The sequence below is a fragment of the Lingula anatina genome, chromosome 1, assembly GCF_051362555.1.
Source record: "Lingula anatina isolate TDL-2025a chromosome 1, LinAna3.0, whole genome shotgun sequence".
Taxonomy (NCBI): domain Eukaryota; kingdom Metazoa; phylum Brachiopoda; class Lingulata; order Lingulida; family Lingulidae; genus Lingula; species Lingula anatina.
The window spans coordinates 57,821,012-57,838,929 of record NC_141767.1 but is presented as its reverse complement, the minus strand read 5'-3'; the positions used below and the strand labels follow the sequence as shown (position 1 = coordinate 57,838,929).

The 17,918-nt window shown below is 34.8% G+C and overlaps 1 protein-coding gene across 3 annotated transcripts in view; it reads left to right on the top strand.

Annotated features, from left to right (window-relative positions):
• The window catches only part of LOC106178091 (RING finger protein 17), a 37,766-nt gene extending 20,269 nt beyond the window's left edge, over positions 1 to 17,497 (top strand). For all 3 annotated transcript variants that reach the window (XM_086994756.1, XM_086994749.1, XM_086994760.1), the window contains 18 exons: positions 92 to 203; positions 440 to 563; positions 749 to 1,257; positions 1,535 to 1,685; positions 1,959 to 2,168; positions 2,553 to 2,698; positions 2,862 to 3,310; positions 4,057 to 4,632; positions 10,354 to 10,523; positions 12,720 to 12,839; positions 13,705 to 13,791; positions 14,686 to 14,834; positions 15,075 to 15,165; positions 15,452 to 15,596; positions 15,777 to 15,909; positions 16,198 to 16,357; positions 16,607 to 16,728; positions 16,870 to 17,497. In XM_086994756.1, coding sequence (XP_086850882.1) covers positions 92 to 203; positions 440 to 563; positions 749 to 1,257; positions 1,535 to 1,685; positions 1,959 to 2,168; positions 2,553 to 2,698; positions 2,862 to 3,310; positions 4,057 to 4,632; positions 10,354 to 10,523; positions 12,720 to 12,839; positions 13,705 to 13,791; positions 14,686 to 14,834; positions 15,075 to 15,165; positions 15,452 to 15,596; positions 15,777 to 15,909; positions 16,198 to 16,357; positions 16,607 to 16,728; positions 16,870 to 17,014 — 3,599 coding nt within the window. In that variant the 3' untranslated portion in view covers positions 17,015 to 17,497. The remainder of the gene's footprint in view (positions 1 to 91; positions 204 to 439; positions 564 to 748; positions 1,258 to 1,534; positions 1,686 to 1,958; positions 2,169 to 2,552; positions 2,699 to 2,861; positions 3,311 to 4,056; positions 4,633 to 10,353; positions 10,524 to 12,719; positions 12,840 to 13,704; positions 13,792 to 14,685; positions 14,835 to 15,074; positions 15,166 to 15,451; positions 15,597 to 15,776; positions 15,910 to 16,197; positions 16,358 to 16,606; positions 16,729 to 16,869) is intronic.
• Positions 17,498 to 17,918: the final 421 nt, after the last annotated feature.

Sequence of the window (17,918 nt, the reverse complement as noted above, 5' to 3'; positions counted from 1 at the left end):
TTTGAAGTACACTTTTTGGTGTATTTTGATTTTGAAATATCTCTAAAACATACATTCACTTTTACTGTAGACTTGTAACTATGCTTTTTAGGGTTTCTTGATCAATGTTTGTCAGTGTTGCTGTGTGCAGTGACTGACAGTGGTGAAGTCTGCTTTAATGCATATTTGGTGAATGAGGGACTTGCTGTCAGCACAGGACCTGGGTAAGGGTTTTAGAGCCTTAAGTTTTTTTTTAATCCTTCTTGTTTGCAATTTTCAAGGCTCTGGGAATAAATGCTTACTTACATGCATTGTTGTTATTTTTTGTGAAACGGTTTATTTTTTTGACACCTAAGTCTATCATTATTTACCAAAAATTTATTTTATTTGTTTAAAATGCTGTACAGTACAATGTCATATCTTGAAATGTGAAAGGGCTGTATACTCATTTATGTTCCAGTTCCAAGCCAACTAGCTTAGCTATGCCAAACCTAATATCTTACGGGAAAAATCAGTGTTCTGCAACAGAAGATTTGGAATCGATACCTGGGAACAATCAGGTTCACCCTAATGCACTGAATTTGGTGAGTTGTTATGTTTTTATAATGTGACATGAACCATACTGTTCTACTGTGCAAGGCGTCTAAACTTAAAAATTAATTGTTATGAAATTCTGAACCAGAAAGGGTATATCATCTGCTGACATAGAAGTGATCAGTATAAATATCAAAACTACACAGATCTAAATAACGAGTATATTGTACTGCAGGTGGATTCTGGTATATGTTTGGAAAACCAGGAAGTGGCAAACATTGCCAAAGATGTCAAAATTGGTATTTGTGATCCAGTAGTGTCACAGATTGCCCAGGGTGATTTGAGAACAGATGAGTTGTCTGAAGAGGACATGGCAAAGATTCATGGAGGCTGGCATCGACCTCAGTCTGTTGTCCAAGCTAGTCCAGCAAGTGTGACCAGTAGGGTGACTGACCTAGAAGTAAATGTAGCTTCAGCAGGACAAGCAGAATCTCAGAAAGACAAAAAACCTTGCCATTCTACTATACCAGAGAAAGAAAGAGATAGTGACTGGTTTGGAGATATTAACACTGAGAAAAAAATGAAACTTGGCAAATTTGCTACTGCTAACAAAGAACAATCTGTCAAAATAAGGAAGTCAAAGAAATTGAAAGACGTGCCTGGAACCCCAATCATTGTAAGCCATGTTGAATCTCCAACTCTGTTATATGTTAGAACAGTGGATGGGGAAACTGATCTTAACAAGTAAGTGCAATATATTTCAGTGATATTTTGAAATGTAGTCATTAGTGAATTTAAGAAGCAACAATAGTTTGAATATGCAGAGAGTGGCTCAGCATTAGTGTAGATCACATTGTTATGTTATGTAGTTTACGAGTACCTACTAAAAGCATTCACCATGAATATCTTTATTTAAATTATTTTTTTTCTGGTGAGATACTCAGCTTGATAAAATGAGACTAAAAAGATGTGTTGTTAAATGGCAAACATTGATTTTATGAAATGTGTATACTACTGATAGGTTGATGAATGAGTTAGATGAGCAATTTTCCAAAACTTCACCAGTCCAGCTGACATTAGAGCCAGAAGATGTCTGTGCTGCCAAGAGTACAACTGACGGCCGCTGGTACAGAGCCAAAGTCCTGAGCATATTGTCAAATGATTTTGTCCAGGTAACAAAATGCAAGAACAAATGTTTATATTACTTCTGTTATTTGTGATAGTTAAATCATCAGCACATAAAATTTTTGTTTATATTACTTGTGTTGTATGTGATAGTTTAAAAATCATCAGCATATGAAATGTGACAGAAAACATTTTTGTATCTTTACAGAGGTACTTATTTTTGATATTTTAACAGAATGATGTGAATGCTAGTGTTTAGATTTTGGTAGCCTTTAACATTGCTTGTCTCTAGATTTACTTATCTTGTTTATTTTCTGAAGGTGCATATGCTTGACTTTGGCTTTGAGGAAAAGCTTAAAATGGAGATGTTGCGCCCCCTAGAGGCTAGATTCATAGAATACAATCTGTTTGCCATTCGCTGTCACCTCACAGACATCTGTGCTGCTGGGGATAGGACAAGGTGGTCCAAGACTGCATGTGAGCATTTCAAAGAACTCATTGCTGATGCAGAGTGTAATATAGAACCTAAGGTGAATACTGAATTGTGATATCTGTGTTATAAGGCTTAACTAAGGCATGATTGAATGATTTTGAGGAATTGCAGATGCATTATACCTAAATAAGCCTAAAATTTGTGATTGGCAATTGTAATTGATATGTCAGAGCATTAACTTGGATGAAAAGTTTATGACATATTACTTATTACAAAAACGAAAGGTTTGTTTTTGTAATGCATACATTTTGTTTAAAAGTTTTTAAAAGCATTTAATATTGAAATTATTAAAAAATATCAATTTATTAAAAAAACCCTACATTATATGTTTTTACAACAGTAGTGCATTCACAAGGCACAATGACCTTATATCAGACTTTGATGTTACTTTTAAATCACCATTCTTTGTATTATTTCACAGGGAGAACTGACTGATGGTTCCCTGCCAATTGACTTAATAATGATAGAAACACTGGAAGGAGATGCTTTGACTCCAGCAACAACTGAATGCAGATCTTTCAGCAAAATTTTAGTGGAAGAAGGTTTAGCTATTCCAGTCAGGAAGAGGTACACAGCAGTCAGGCAAATAAACAAATGCCATTAAAGAGAGAGAGAGAAAAAAAATAGCTGTACTTTACATATTCTATTTGCATGAAAAGTATTAATGAAATGCCATATCCATGCACATTAATATGCATTACACCTAATATTGTTATTGTTCTGTTTTCAGGTCACAAGTAGCAGCATCATTACAGGAAAACAATGAAAGGATAGCAACTTCAGAACAGGGGCAATTAATTGTACAGTCTAATACATTTTCTGATGCAACCAAATCAGACATCCTGCCCACACAAGCATTAGCCGCAGAAGTAACTGTGGCACCAACCAAAGATCAGCATTCAGAAGCATTAACTGAAGAACCACTGTTGTCAGAGACCATGGCTAATGAGCCTGTGGCTACAGAGTCAAACACCGAAGAATCTCTTTCACCTGTGGACCTTCCAATTGAACTCCCACCCAACAGCTTGTTACTAAAAAAAAGAAAAAAAAGAGAAGAATTGGCCCAACCACCCACACAATTCCCACCATTTGAATTGCCACCGTACCCAGGCACCTTGACAGTCATTCCCACGTATGTTGGTATAGATGGGGTTATATATGCTCAGGAGTATAAATCAGGTACACATTACGAGTAAATAAATAATATTTATGTAAATAGTGGTCCAGATTCTGTGAAGTAGAAAGATGCTTTAGAAAAGCACAAATCAAAAACAATTTGAATCAGTGGTATAGATTGTCCCCAAATAGATACTTCTGAGTTGACACATTTACTTATACCAAGGATCAAGTGATCGCTTAGTGCCAAACTTAAATAATTCTAAGGTCTGCTCCAACAAGGTGTTTGTCTGCTGATCTTTTCCATTGAGTTCACAGAGAAAGGAGCACTGCTGCAGTAGGTCTGTCATGGTTGGTCTCCACAAAAAATGTAGTTAAAGTGATAATAACTCTTCGTTTTGGCCAAAAAATGAATTTTCCTGGAGTAAACAACAATTTTCCCATACTTACCAATGGTTAATGAATCCATTTTTACATTCAAAGTTAGTCCCTGGTTTTTTTCTAAAAAGTTTGGTTTTTTGTTAAAATCTCTTAAGAGATTTTAACATAGTATAGCCATCAATGGAGGTCACGTGGTCTAAAGACAAGCTCAGATATCAGAATAATAGCTATAACAGCCGTTTTTGTGGGAAAACAGAATATATTATATTTTTATGAGTCACTCACAATGTTTTTATTGTGAAATACAGATTTCATACGAAGAGTTATTATCCCTTTAAGTTTGAAAACAGAAAATAATACTTGGAAAGGAGTAGCCAGCAGACTTTACCCATATCAAAGTTTTAAAGTGTTTTCTACTTTTGCTTTAGATGAGGACCCAGAAGGGAGACTTGGTTATATCCTACAGGAGTCAACATTGGAAGTGAAAGTACAAGACAAATATTTACAGAGTATAGGTATGAAAAGGTATAAAATCATTGCAGATGGTAACTGCTTATTTCGAGCCTTTGCCCAGGGAATATTTCAGGATCAGAACCAACATCTTATTGTGCGAAGTGCAGTGATCCAGGCTTTGCAGGAGCAGTGGGATGTTTTCAAGGATATCATTTATGAAGATGACAAAATGAAATATATACAAAACTTAGCCAAGCCAGGATCATATGGTGGCGAGGTAGAAATCCAGGTGGTCTGCTACATATATGACATTCAAACTGTGCTATATATGAATGGCTTGCACACCCCAGTTTTGACTAGGACCTATGGTGCTGGCTCTGCAGATGTTGTGGAGCTGATCTTTCTCTCAGACGGCAGGGTGGATAATGGTCACTATGATCTTGCCATTCCCAGTTCTCTCTGTGTACCCAACCCTGACTACGCTGCATGGAGGCAGATGAGAATATGTGAAATGCAGCAACATGCTGATAGACAAGATGTCACTTCTTTTGGTAAGTAAAATCTCTGACAGTACTTCTGAATTTAAACTCCTCCCAGAGTTTAATATCTACATGCTTTTACTAGCTTGCTATCGTACATAGGTATTGTGTTTTTGTTTACTGACAGGTATTTCTAGTTGTCTTACAATTTGATTCTTATCTTCTTGTGTTAATAAACTGCTTTCCTACATAGATGGTACTTTTTTGTCATTTGTGATGTTTTTTATGTACAGACATTACCCGCATAGTCTTGGCACAGCAGCCAGATTTGTAACTGCAGTCAGGTTTGAAACTGGGCATGATAAGATCATACCATATTTATTTTTGATTACTTTTTCAATGGTTTTGTTCTTGTTGACACTTTATAATCCATACACTAGGTCTGTTTTAGGTTAAACCTGCTGTTACCTATAACTTAAAATGAGGGGCAAATTTGGAAATGTGCAAGATGATATCATTCCCTTAATTTCTTATGATAATGATAAATTACATATGTAATAATTTTGGTCTCTTCCAAAATTTTTTGTGTGTATGACAATCCATTTCTTTTCCTTCTTAATGTCATATGCAGGCAGCTGTTTAATGATAGGGCTGGTGCGCATTTAGTCAATGCACTAGACTTTTTCTTGATATTTAAACTAAAATAGGTCATCTCTTTAAATTTAAGTTTTAACTAGCTTGTTTAATAGCATATCCCACTGAATACTTTGGAATTGATATGGGCATTTTTACAATCCTGGGCTCCTTTTTTTCCCACCAAGGGTCAAAAATAGAAGTCATTATTGTGTTGATATTTGTACTTTTCTTGAAAGTATAGACCTGAAGGGTATAAGAAATGACAATCCCGAGATAAAACCTTGTGTATGTATAAAGATATGATTATTTGAATTTTGAAAATCATTTTTTTAATTTTCATAAGCTAAACCTTGAAGTGTGTGACTTTTATGATAATTTAAGGCATTGATCTCCAAAAAACCACTTAGTTTTACTCAGAGAGTATTGCTCTTTTAAATATTTGCAAAAAAAATGGTAGAAAATATCCAAAATTTGACGAATCAATGATATTTTGTAATTTTCCTGTTTCAGTATTAAATGCGACTCCATGAAGTTTTTTATTCTGAGATATTCTGAGGAATTCTGTACTTCACTTTACCTTGCATTAGTTCTTTATGTTATGCTTCATGATTGTGTAAAATATTATTTTGCAGGGACATGTGTGCTAATTGCAGTGTCATGTTAAAATAAATGTCCTTTCCGAAACATCCCTGTTTCGGAAAGGACATTTTTTTAACATTTATGATATTGTTTTATTTTATTGAAGTATTTGAGTTTATAAGTCTATTGTAGTATTTGAGTTTATAAGTCTATGAATAACTGGGCAAAATAGGTGGAAGCTGAACTAAAATTGAATTCTTTTTATTACATTTTGTGCTTGTTTTGTCTATTCTGTACTAGTAATTCGGTACTGGAATTTTATTTTATTAAATATTGATTCTGAGATATATTCCAGGAATTCTTTACGCCATTACACCTTATTCCAGTTTCTTTTGTTACAGTTCATAGCTGTATAAAATATAATTTGACAATGTCAGATTTACCAACAGTAAAGACATGTTTAAAAATATGTCCTTTTAGACATGTCCTTGTTTCGGAATGGACATTAATTTAACATTTATGAAATTGCCTTAAGATCTCATAGTATGTTGGTTTATAAGGTACAGCAATCATTGGACAAAATATGAGTTAACTAGATTAAAACTGAACTGTTTTTATTACATTAATTGGTCATTTTGGATAGTTTTTGATTCTTTTTTGAAATGTTACTCCATTAGTATTTGATCATGACATAAAACAGAGTCTTCTACACTCCATTATACCCTATTCTACTTCCTTTTGTTACAGCTTATAGCTGTATAAAATATTATTTGACAAGGTCAGGTTTAAATTTAGTAATTACATTTTTAAATATGTCCTTTTAGGCATGTCCTGTGTTTCAGAATGGACATTTATTTAACATTTACGAAATTGCTTAAATGGTATATATATATATATATATATATATATATATATAGAGAGAGAGAGAGAGAGAGAGAGAGAGAGAGAGAGAGAGAGAGAGAGAGAGAGATGTATCATAATGTATGTATATATTATAAATAATCACAGGAAGTTAATTATAACCTGTGTCTGCCTGCAAGTGCCTCTGTAAACCGTGCCAGTGAACTGACTCTCGCAACTTTAATATGTGTAGCCTCATAACTATTTTCAAATACTTTTATGTACATCATAAGTAAGCAATATTTCAAGTAAGCTATATTATTCAAAATTATATTCTACATAAATTTGATGTGCTTCTCATCATCCTCTTCCTCATGAATAATAAATAGATGAGCAGACCAAAGAGTAAACAAGTGTTTTAGACAATGTGTTAAAAAATGTCCTTTCCAATACAAAGCATCCAAATTGCCTATATTTCTATTTATACTGATATAATCTTTTCAATTAATTGTTAATTTAACTTTGAAATACATGAACTTTGGGAAAATATGCAATGGAAGTTCTAGTAGATCCAAAGAAAAGATGCTGACTCGCAAAAATGATTTTTTTTTGTTGAAGATATATATAGAAATTTTAAAAGATGCCATTGAAGAAATGTTTTTCTATTATTTTTATGTCATATGCATGATGCTCTAACAGTAATTTGCTCATGTCAAGTGAAACATACATCATTAAAGACAAAATTCTCCCTATTTATAACATTGGCAATGTAAAGGTACTTTGTTTCGGAATGGACAATTTTTAACAAGCATCTCAAAAAAGGCCACAGTTAAATGGGTTTCTGCGCACTGGGGTTTTCTTATATAAAAATAAATGTCACATGCCCTGGGCTTTAGAGAAATATATATTGTTACAGGCTAGGTGTCAACATGTTCTTTTTATGTAAGAGAAACCCAATGTTTCGGAATGGACAAATTTAACGGAAAAACACGGTAGGGTTATTTTGCACTCCATGTCAAGCTCCAGAATCATCGCGCAGATTTCATTATTTGATACAAACAATACCAATACATCCAAATAATGATTAGGATGGTTAATTATACTGTATGTTTTATGACATGTTTTCTGAAAGTAATTTATTTTTGTTTCGGAATGGACATTTCGTTTAACGGAAATACCAGCATGCCATTAAAAGACTTTTTTTTCTAGGATACACCTCTCTCCTGTTAATATTTAAACTTTTTTGCTTCCACCATACTACTGAGTGTTTTATAATCCAAAAAAATGCCATGTCAAACACTGTTCTAATTTATTTCAGATTGCTTTTTATTTCATATGACTAAAACGGGAAAATTTTTTGGTCATTTTTCAGGCTTTGCTTTAGCATAACTTTGGACTCAGTGGTGATATTTGGTTTCTATTTTCAGTGTTTATCTTCACTTACACCATTCTCTAACATAGTGATAAAAGAATTATTTGATGATATGTATGTAATTTGTTAATTAGCAATATGTGGGAAAATCTGAAAAGTGCCCAGGATTGTAAAAATGCCCATATGTACATAGCCACTACATTATGGATACATGATATAGTTCATTAAAATTTTTTTGTACATGATATCAAATTGTTTATTATTATTATTATTATTATTATTATTATTATTATTATTAAGAAAGGCAGTACGGTAATATGCCAAACAATTCGACCAAGATTAATTAATTAATTTCATGGAAATGTCAGTTTGGTCGAATTGATTAAAATATAGCAATGGAAATCTTTGATATCGTCGGATTGTTAGGGGCATCTGCCAAAACGTCCATCTTACCGGAAGTATTGCATTTTACCGGAAGTGTAACGCAAGATAAGCCGCAATTTTCACCTAACACGTGTTTCAAGCACGTTTTATCCTCCTTGAGGAATTTTATTTTGCTGTGTACAATATGTGCTAACATAACTATTTATTTCCCTCACCGACGATCACTTTCATGACGCGCTTCACAAGTGGGACGCTTTTTCCCCCGGAGACAGGTGTTGTAAACAGTGCCCGGTCACTTATATTTGAAACCGGTAGCTTTAGTGGACTTAAACCAGTTATGTGATCTACATACGCCCTATTTGAATTTTAATACGTCGACTGAAATCAACCAAATTGAGATATATTTTTTACCAGTCTGAGATCAGTTGTTTTCAACTCGCAAGGCTTGCTCGGCGTAAACGTACGCATTTCCGAAGAAAATTCAATCACCCCTATCAAAGAATACCAAGTGATACTCAAACGGAATTCTGTGTTACTTTAAATTACTTTTCAGTATTTAATTTAAAAATCATGTCATATTAAAACATATTCAGAAAAGGCAATCTACGGAGCCTACCTGTGCCGATAGACATATCTTGTTGGCACTCTTCCGATTTTCTTACATATATAGGCCTACACTCGCTGTGCACAAGCCACGGTGCATATTGAAAACCCCACTGATACAACCCAAACGTAAATTAAGCATTTAATTACCATAATTTACACAAAACAAGCATTTATAATTTGACGTGAGAATTGAGTAAACGCAGAAATGAGAGACTGTATCTGGTCTCTCCAGCATACCTAGCGCAAACCACATGTTAATGAAGACGGTCCCATTGTGGGGGAGGGGGGTCACAGGAATTGAGTTCTTCACGGATTGCGCTAAATGATATCAACGTTTCATGCATCTGGGGAAATAAAAAATGACTCACAAGTAACGTAAAAACCCAGTGGAACTCTCTGTGAAGCTCCGCTTTTCACCGCCATATAAGTTACTGTTTTTTTCTAACAAGGAAGACGTCATTTTTATTGTTGACTAAACGGTTATCCATGTCGGTGAATAGCTACACGCGTTCGTCAGATTTTGACAGCGCGTGGTATTTGGCGCCAAGAAGTCTAGGCGGTCGATCTCACCGATCTTTCAGTCAACTGTAGTAAATGTAGGATCTCGCAGCATTGACTTCAAGAACGTTTCCCCTGCATATATATTTCAATCAAACTTGAAAACCAATTCCTTATTCTTCCCAAAATTGTTATTGCTAGCATACTCTATGTATGGTCTATATGAAGAAGTTTACTACATATCCCACCCACTGTCGACATTTGGTTTCATCCAGAACAGACCCCCCCCCCCCCCCCTCAGTTACGGGCGTGACGAATCAGTCAGCGAGGGCAAGTCTGCTAAATTAGCACAAATTGTATGTCTATAAGTTCTATTATAGTCATTGGGGACAAAGGAAATGACAGGTACGTCTCGCTTGCAGATTAGATCTTCAGTTAATTGTTTCTTCCTCGTTGACAAAAGCTATTGATAGGACAACAATTGACAAAGGGCCGAGACATGCAGCATCTATTTCACTGGCTTGAAAATTTACCGAGTCTTGCCGACGATGTGGTCGAACAATCGGAACAAGAAAAAAATTCTGTCGCATGATTTAGACGTATGGACTAAATGTTTGAGCCCTGAAAAATTAATTTTATAATATAATTTTTTTGGTCGGATTGACTGGGCCCGTCGAAATGCTTGGCACATTACCGTAACATTTCAGATACTGGAGCACTCTTGCATTTTTTTACCAGTGGAATAAAATGGCGTAGGCTATAGCTGTGTAACTTCATGTACAAGGCCTCTTTTGGAAAACAGAATATACAAACCTTTGCTCCTTCAAAAAATGCAATATATATATATATATTAAAAAAATATTTATTTGTTGTTTTAGATGACAGCACCTTGGCACAACTGATGGATGTCTTACAACACCATTACCAGAACACTGAGCCAGACTTGAATGTCCAGTGGGCAGTTGATCAAGCCTGTGTGGCCAGGTTCAGCCAGGATATGCACTGGTACAGAGGGAGGGTACTGGAGATAAATGAGCAGGGAATATTGGTGAGTGTGTTGACCATTGGGGGGTACAAAAGCTGCTCCTTATATTGGAGTAGTTGGTTTGTTTGGAATCTTCCAAAATATAGTGGAATATCAGTGCAAAGAACTGTAGGTGTTAATGTTTTCATCATTAGTGATTGTCTATAAAATAATGATTGCAGAAACAAAAATAGAAACTTAACATATAGACAGCACCAATCTAATTTAGCCTGTTAATCTTATTAATGGAGCTGACAACATATGGCTTATATTGCAGCAAATGTACAATTTATTCTTTGTTACTGCCACAGTGACTGTTACAGAAAATGATGGTTACGGTAATGAGCCAAGCATTTCGACGGGCCCAGTCAATCCGACCACAAAAATTATTTTATAAAATTAATTTTTCTAGGCTCAAACATTTAGTCCATACGTCAAAATCATGCGACAGAATTTTTTTCTTGTTCCGATTGTTCGACCACGTCGTCGGCAAGACTCGGTAAATTTTCAAGCCAGTGAAATAAATGCTGCGTGCCTCGGCCCTTTGTCAATTGTTGTCCTTTCAAAAGCTCTCGTCAATGAGGAAGAAACAATTAATTGAAGATCTAATCTGGAAACATGACGTACCTGTCATTTCCTTTGTCCCCGATGACAATAATAGTGCTTATAGACATACAAATTGTGCTAATTAAGCAGACTTGCCCTCGCTGACTGATTCATCACGCCCGTAACTGGGGAGGGGGGGGGGGGGGTTAAAAAAAAGGTCTATTATGGATGAAACCAAATATCGACAGTGGGTAGAATACGTCGTAAACACCTTCATATAGACCATATATAGCGTTTGCTAGCAATAAAAAGTTTGGGAGGAATAAGCAATTTATTTTCAAGTTCGATTGGAATATATATTCAGATGGGGAAACGTTCTTGAAGTCAACACCGCAAGATCTTACATTTACTACAATCGACCGAAAGATCAGATCGACCCAGACTTCTTGGCGCCAAATACCACGCGCTGTCAAAATCTGACGAGCACGTGTAGCTGTTCACCTACATGTCAACAATAAAAATGACGTCTTCCTTAACTCCATGGAAGCTTCATAGAGAGTTCCACTGGGTATTTACGTTACCTGTGAGTCACTTTCTATTTCCCCAGATGCATGAAATGTTGATAATATTTAGCGTAAACCACGAAGAACCCCATTCCTGTGACCCCCCCTCTCCCAAATTGGGACCGTCTTCATTAACATGTGGTTTGCGCTATTCTGGAGCAGACCAGTTAAGACCAGTCCCTTATTTCTGCATGTGCTCAATTCTCACGTCAAATTATAAATGCACCTGTTTTTTGAAATTATGGCAATTAAATGATTTTTTTACGTTTGGGTTGTATCAGTGGGGTTTTCAATATGCACCGCGGTTTGTGCACAGCGAGAGTATATAAGTAAGAAAATCGGAAGAGTGCCAGCAAGATACTGTATGTCTATCGGCACAGGTAGGCTCCGTATTTTGCCTTTTCTCAATATGTTTTAATATGACATGCTTTTAAATAAAATACTGAAAAGTAATTTGAAGTGACACTGATTTCCGTTTGAGTACCAGTTGGTATTCTTTGATACAGTTGATTGAATTCTCTTTGGAAGTACGTACGTCTACGCCTCGACGCTGAGCAAGCCGGGTTGAAAACAACTGATCTCAGACTGGTAAAAAAATTCAATTCGGTTGATTTCAGTTGTCATATTAAAATTCAAATAACTAGTTTAAGTCCACTAAAGCTACCGGTTTCAAATATAAGTGACTGGCCTTTGTTTACAACACCTGTCTCCGGGGAAATACTCGTCCCACTTGTACGTGAAGCGCATCATGGAAATGATCGTATGTGAGGGAAATATATAATTAGAAATTATAATTGTCGTCTTTTGTAATGTTAAGTAATGTTAGTACATATTGTACACAGCAAAATAAGATTTCAGAAGGAGGATAAAAAATGCCTGAAACACGTGTTAGGCGAAAATTGCGGCTTATCTTGCGTAACACTTCCGGTAAAATGCAATACTTCTGGAAAGATGGACGTTTTGGCAGATGCCCCTAACAATCCGACGATATCAAAGGTTTCCATTTGCTGTATTTTAATCAATTCGACCAAACTGACATTTCCATGAAATTAATTAATTAATCTTGGTCGAATTGTTTGGCATATTACCGTATACAATATTTTCCTTTTAGGTCCACTACATCGACTTTGGCAACAATGAGTATGTATTGCCTGAAAATTTAAGGAGTGATGTCATTTTGACTCAGATTCCTCAGCAGTGCCTGGAGTGCATTTTATTTGGGATCAAACCAGTAAGAAAAATTGTCCAACTCTTATTATATATTTCGTTTATTGGATCACACCCATTTCAAGATATTGTTGTCACCCCACACCCAAAACTACTTATTTACTGCCTTATATACATTCTTTTGGGTAATAGATAATTCTTCAGTGTTCAGTGACTAAGTTAATTAACATTTACACAATGTCATAATTATGTCATTTTAGGGATGACATCATAATTGCAATTTTAGGGTAAAAACTGAAAAATTGGTTTTTCAAATTTCTCCTTTACCTGAGCACTTACGATCACCATTTCAATGCGGATTTAATGATACCATTTAGTACTCAAAACCCTGCCAGTGTTTTTTTTAGAAGTCTTGGTTCAGATTTTATCATCAATAAACCAAAATAATGCCTTTGTTAATGAAAATCTGCAATAAGGGGCTCATAACTCCATAACAAAAACATATAAACCAAGATGGCACAGGATTGTAGTTCATACACTTGTGGTCAACCCTGCCAATTTTCGTGATAAAATCTTGTTCAAGGATGAAGTTACCCCATACCGATTGCTATCTCACTTCGAAATAGAAAGGTATTAAATTGATGATAAAAGCTTTGAGTTGCCTATGCTTATACATTGCAACAAGAAATATAAACACTGATGTTTATATTTTTGAGGGGGGGTTATTGTTTTAAATCAACACAAAGATAAATGCATTATTGAATAATTAGATGCAGGAAAAAACTCATTTTTGGTATCTGGATGATGATAAAGGGTTACAATTCCCTTAAATCTCAAACATTAACAGACTGAAAAAAATTATAAAACTTGTTTTTATTTAATCTGAATATTGAGATGTCTCTGAGCATTTTTTTTTTTTTTTTTGCTAGAATACAGCAGATGGCCATTGGACTAAGTCATTTACAGAGTTCATCCATGACACCATAGTAGGGGTGTCCTGTATCATGGAGTTACAGGTTGGAACATTTGATAATTGTGTATTTCTTTTCTTTGAAGTTGATATATTATTAATTAATAATTCTTAAGATTTGTTCATTGTAACACAATTGGTAAAAAGAACCAAACAGTTTTTATATACAGACACTATGAGTGTCTGTATATATTTTGATTGGTCTGTCGCTGTCCAACACGACTTTCATCCCATAACTGCCAAACCATATTTTTGATTTACATTAAATTTACTGAGGGGCTTTGTTTGGTAATTATTCTGTTTTTTTGCACAATTTTGTTGATATTCGTCTAATAATTTCCCAACGGTATTTTTGTTTTACTGTAAATTTACTGAGGGGCTTTGTTAGGTAAAGAGGCAGGTTGCTTTCGGAAATTGGCATGATTGGTTTACATTCACGGTAATTATTATTATTATTATTATTATTATTTTTTTTTTTTTTTTGCACAATTTTGCTGATGTTGGCTCAATAACTTCCAAACTCTATTTAAATTTACTCAGTGGCTTTGTTTGGTGAATTGGCAGGTTTCTTTTGAAAATCAGCATGATTGGTTTACATTTACGGTAATTATTGTTTCTTTGTGTGTGAAATTTTCATTTTTCCCACATTGGGACTTTCAGTGTTTTATATATCCCATGGAACTGAATCAATTGTTATTTTTGCAATGTCCATGTTACCTGTAGTACATAATGTAAGAGGGTAAAGGTGATTATGCTATTTTAAAGCACTATATAACAGTACATCAAAATTGTCCAAAACATTATTTTGTGCACTTTTTTCTGTGTAATGTTTGAACATTTGACAGCTTTGCTGTCTTGTTCTGTATGGTGTCTGTATATTTTCAAGTTTTGCTGTCTAGTTTTTAGTTGAGTTTGTTTTGCATATGTCTGTTATTCTTAGATGAAGCCAAAAGAAGGTGAACCATTGGCAGTGTCAATAACAACATCGGATGACAGACACTTGGAACAAATACTGCTATTCTTAGACATAGCTGTCAGATATGAAGATCAGCATGCACTGCCTGTGACATCTGAAGAAGTTGAACAGGTGTTCTTTCAGGTTTCATGCTCTTAAGCCCCAACAGTTACTCCTTTTATAACAATATTATACTTATTTTCTTATGCTTTTTAAATGGGATATTTACCTTGTGGCAAGACCTGTCCTTTTAGCACTTAGAATGCAATTTTAATACTTATTAGACTGAGGCATACTTACACTTTTAGACAGTTTGTTTTTATTCAGAAATCTTTTATTTTGATAATGGCTGATAAATGATGTATTTGTTAGAGAGAGGATTTGGGACCTTACACACCACTAGAACTTCCAGCTGTGAATGAACTTTTTACAGCAATTGTCACACAGGTGGATGCAGTTGATAAGGTGAGAATCAATGGAAGCATTATCTGTTGAACATGTGAGTAAGAAAATTTTAATTCAGTTGTATTGAGAATAAATAGTTATGATAATGATATTTCTAGTCTAAAAATGACAGGTAAAAAGGGTTTTACTAAGGTACTTATTCTCATAATGAACAAAAAAGTTAAAGTTGAAAGTTGGCATAAATTCATCGCTTAAAGTCAATCATTTTTGGTAAGGTGAAATTAAAAAGTTCTTCTTTCATAAGGTTTTCTTCTGATGAATATTGGAATTAAATGTTTCTTTTAAGATGTACATCCAGAAGTGCCATGTGGAAGAGACAGAGGACCCCAAGGTGTACCTAGCAAACCAACAGCTGGAGGCCCTCCTCAGCATAACCATGGAGCTGAATGCTTCAGCTGAGAACTATCCTTCAGTAGAGACTATCAGTGAGGGTGAGTGAAATGTTGCAAATGTTTATTTGCCAGTTCTTCTTTTGGGAATGGAAAATGAATGTTGTGATTTTATTATTATTATTTTTTAATTGAGTCAAATTACAATTCTAAATAAAACTGTTTTGTGTAGTGAGATTTATTTTATTGGAAGTGCTGAAGGTCTGTTTTGGCTTTTGGCAGGTATGGCTTGTGTGGCCCAGTTCACTGCTGATGGCTGCTGGTACAGGGGCTTAGTTATTAAGGTGGAGGAGATCTGTGAAGCTGCAGTGCTCTATGTGGATTATGGGAACAAAGAAATCGTACCAAAGGAAAGGTCAGACATTGCTTGTTGTGGCAATATTTTTTCTCGTTATCAATTTTCCCCCTGATAGCTGAAATAAGATAAATTTGAACGGCAACTTGATTGTTGCACTATTTTGTAGTTTGGGCACCTAAGGAAGTATACTCCAGTATCTTGTATTAAGTTGGTGGTGTCTAATTCCTTTCCAATGAACATGTGAATCCAAGGGGTTGACTAAAAGGGAGTGATATGAGAATGTTCTGGAACCCAACTTGTTTGCCAAATATGTATATATTTGTTCATCTTTGTCTAATGTTTCAGATTACGTCATATCCCAGAAGAATTTCTCAGTCTCCCTGCTCAGGCAGCCCCTGTAAAGATTGAGGGCTTGATTTCTCACTCTATACATGCTGCAACTTTAGAAGATGTACAGCTGATTTCTAATGAACTTGGGGACAGTGTCAAGGTTGCTGTTGTAAAGGTAAGTTTGAATCAGTTTGAAGATAAAATGAAATATAAATTACATTGTATTTCATATACATAAACTTGGAGTATGCTTAAAAATATGTAAAAACTTTCATGTAGATCACAACAATTTTAAGCCTGTTGTCATCAGCTTTAAAGACCAAAGGTTTAAACAGAAGGTTTAACAATGAATATTTTTGAAGAATTTTAAAACAACTTGTCATGACTTCAGGGGTGATCTTACTTATGTTTATTGAATATATAGGCCCATGGTTTCCCAGCCAGTATAGAATTATACACACACGTTCCTTGCCCTGGTCAACCTAAGCCATATGCGTACCAGTCTTTGATAGATCAAGGGATTATAGAGATACAGAGTGAGGAGAGGTAAGGACAGTTTAAAACAGGAGCCTCTATTTGTGTTCATCCAGTCGTATTTGTACATCAATGCCACAATAAATACTGAATTATGTAAAAAATGAAAGAACACTGATGCTTTTACTTTTAAGATGTAATGGTTGATTTCAGTGATTTGCTTTACTCTGGAGCTGAAGCCACATCAGTCACCTATGGTGGTTCAGAAGAAACTGTATCTTTAGCAAAGAGCACAGACCCAAGGTCTGAACTAAGTTGGTATGATCAGACTGCCAACTTTCTGACTTGTGATGGATAGCCCTGACCATGCTTTATACTCTTGCATGTAGAGTGGGAAATAGAAATGAACTGCAGGAATTTCAGTGGGACATTAGTCTTATAATTTGACTGCAGTTGGATTTGACAGTGATGGTGCTGTCAGCTCACCTTTTATTTTTATGAGAAATGATTGTAGCAATTGAAAAATTATTCGTTGATGGTTTCAACTCAGAAATCATAAATTTATGTGACATCTTTAATGGATGAAACAGGTTGTTTCAAGGACATTTAGAAGGTCTTTATTTTAAAAACAGTATTTTTTGTATTTGTTTTATTTCTGCCTAATGCATCTTTCACTATTTAGTTGCAATTTGATAAAGATATCAATTAACCTAGATATTTAGAAAATTATATTTTGTTTAACTTGTTGATTCATGGTAAAATTGAATACAATATAACAATGTAGTTTTTTTAATGAAAACTTTATACTGTTAAAATGTTATTAATAAAATCTTAAACAATTTGTCTTGGAGTTATTTAACAGGCAAATGCTAAACAGCGTCCAGTTGTCCCCATAAAATGTGCAAGAAAACAAGTTACTACATATCTTTATCTAAACATGTGCCAAGGAGTCTCCCTAATATATTCTACCCTAGTGTTGAGCAAACAAATTTTTTTTGTTTATCCTTTCAATAAGGAGTAAATGACTATATTTGAAGGTGAGCTGTCTTAAAGTAGTAAGTGCCGAGTTTGAAGCATTGCTTCTCATTTATGTCAGTAACAAGAAATGTGAACCTCATTCTGGCTACAGCTGTTGACACCAGCAGATGCATGACTGTGTTGATGGCATTGTTGCTGTACAATAAATAAAGATGAAATAAATAAGAGCCGTGATTGCGCTGTGATGACAAAATAAAAAATTAATAAAATGACAATAAGAACAA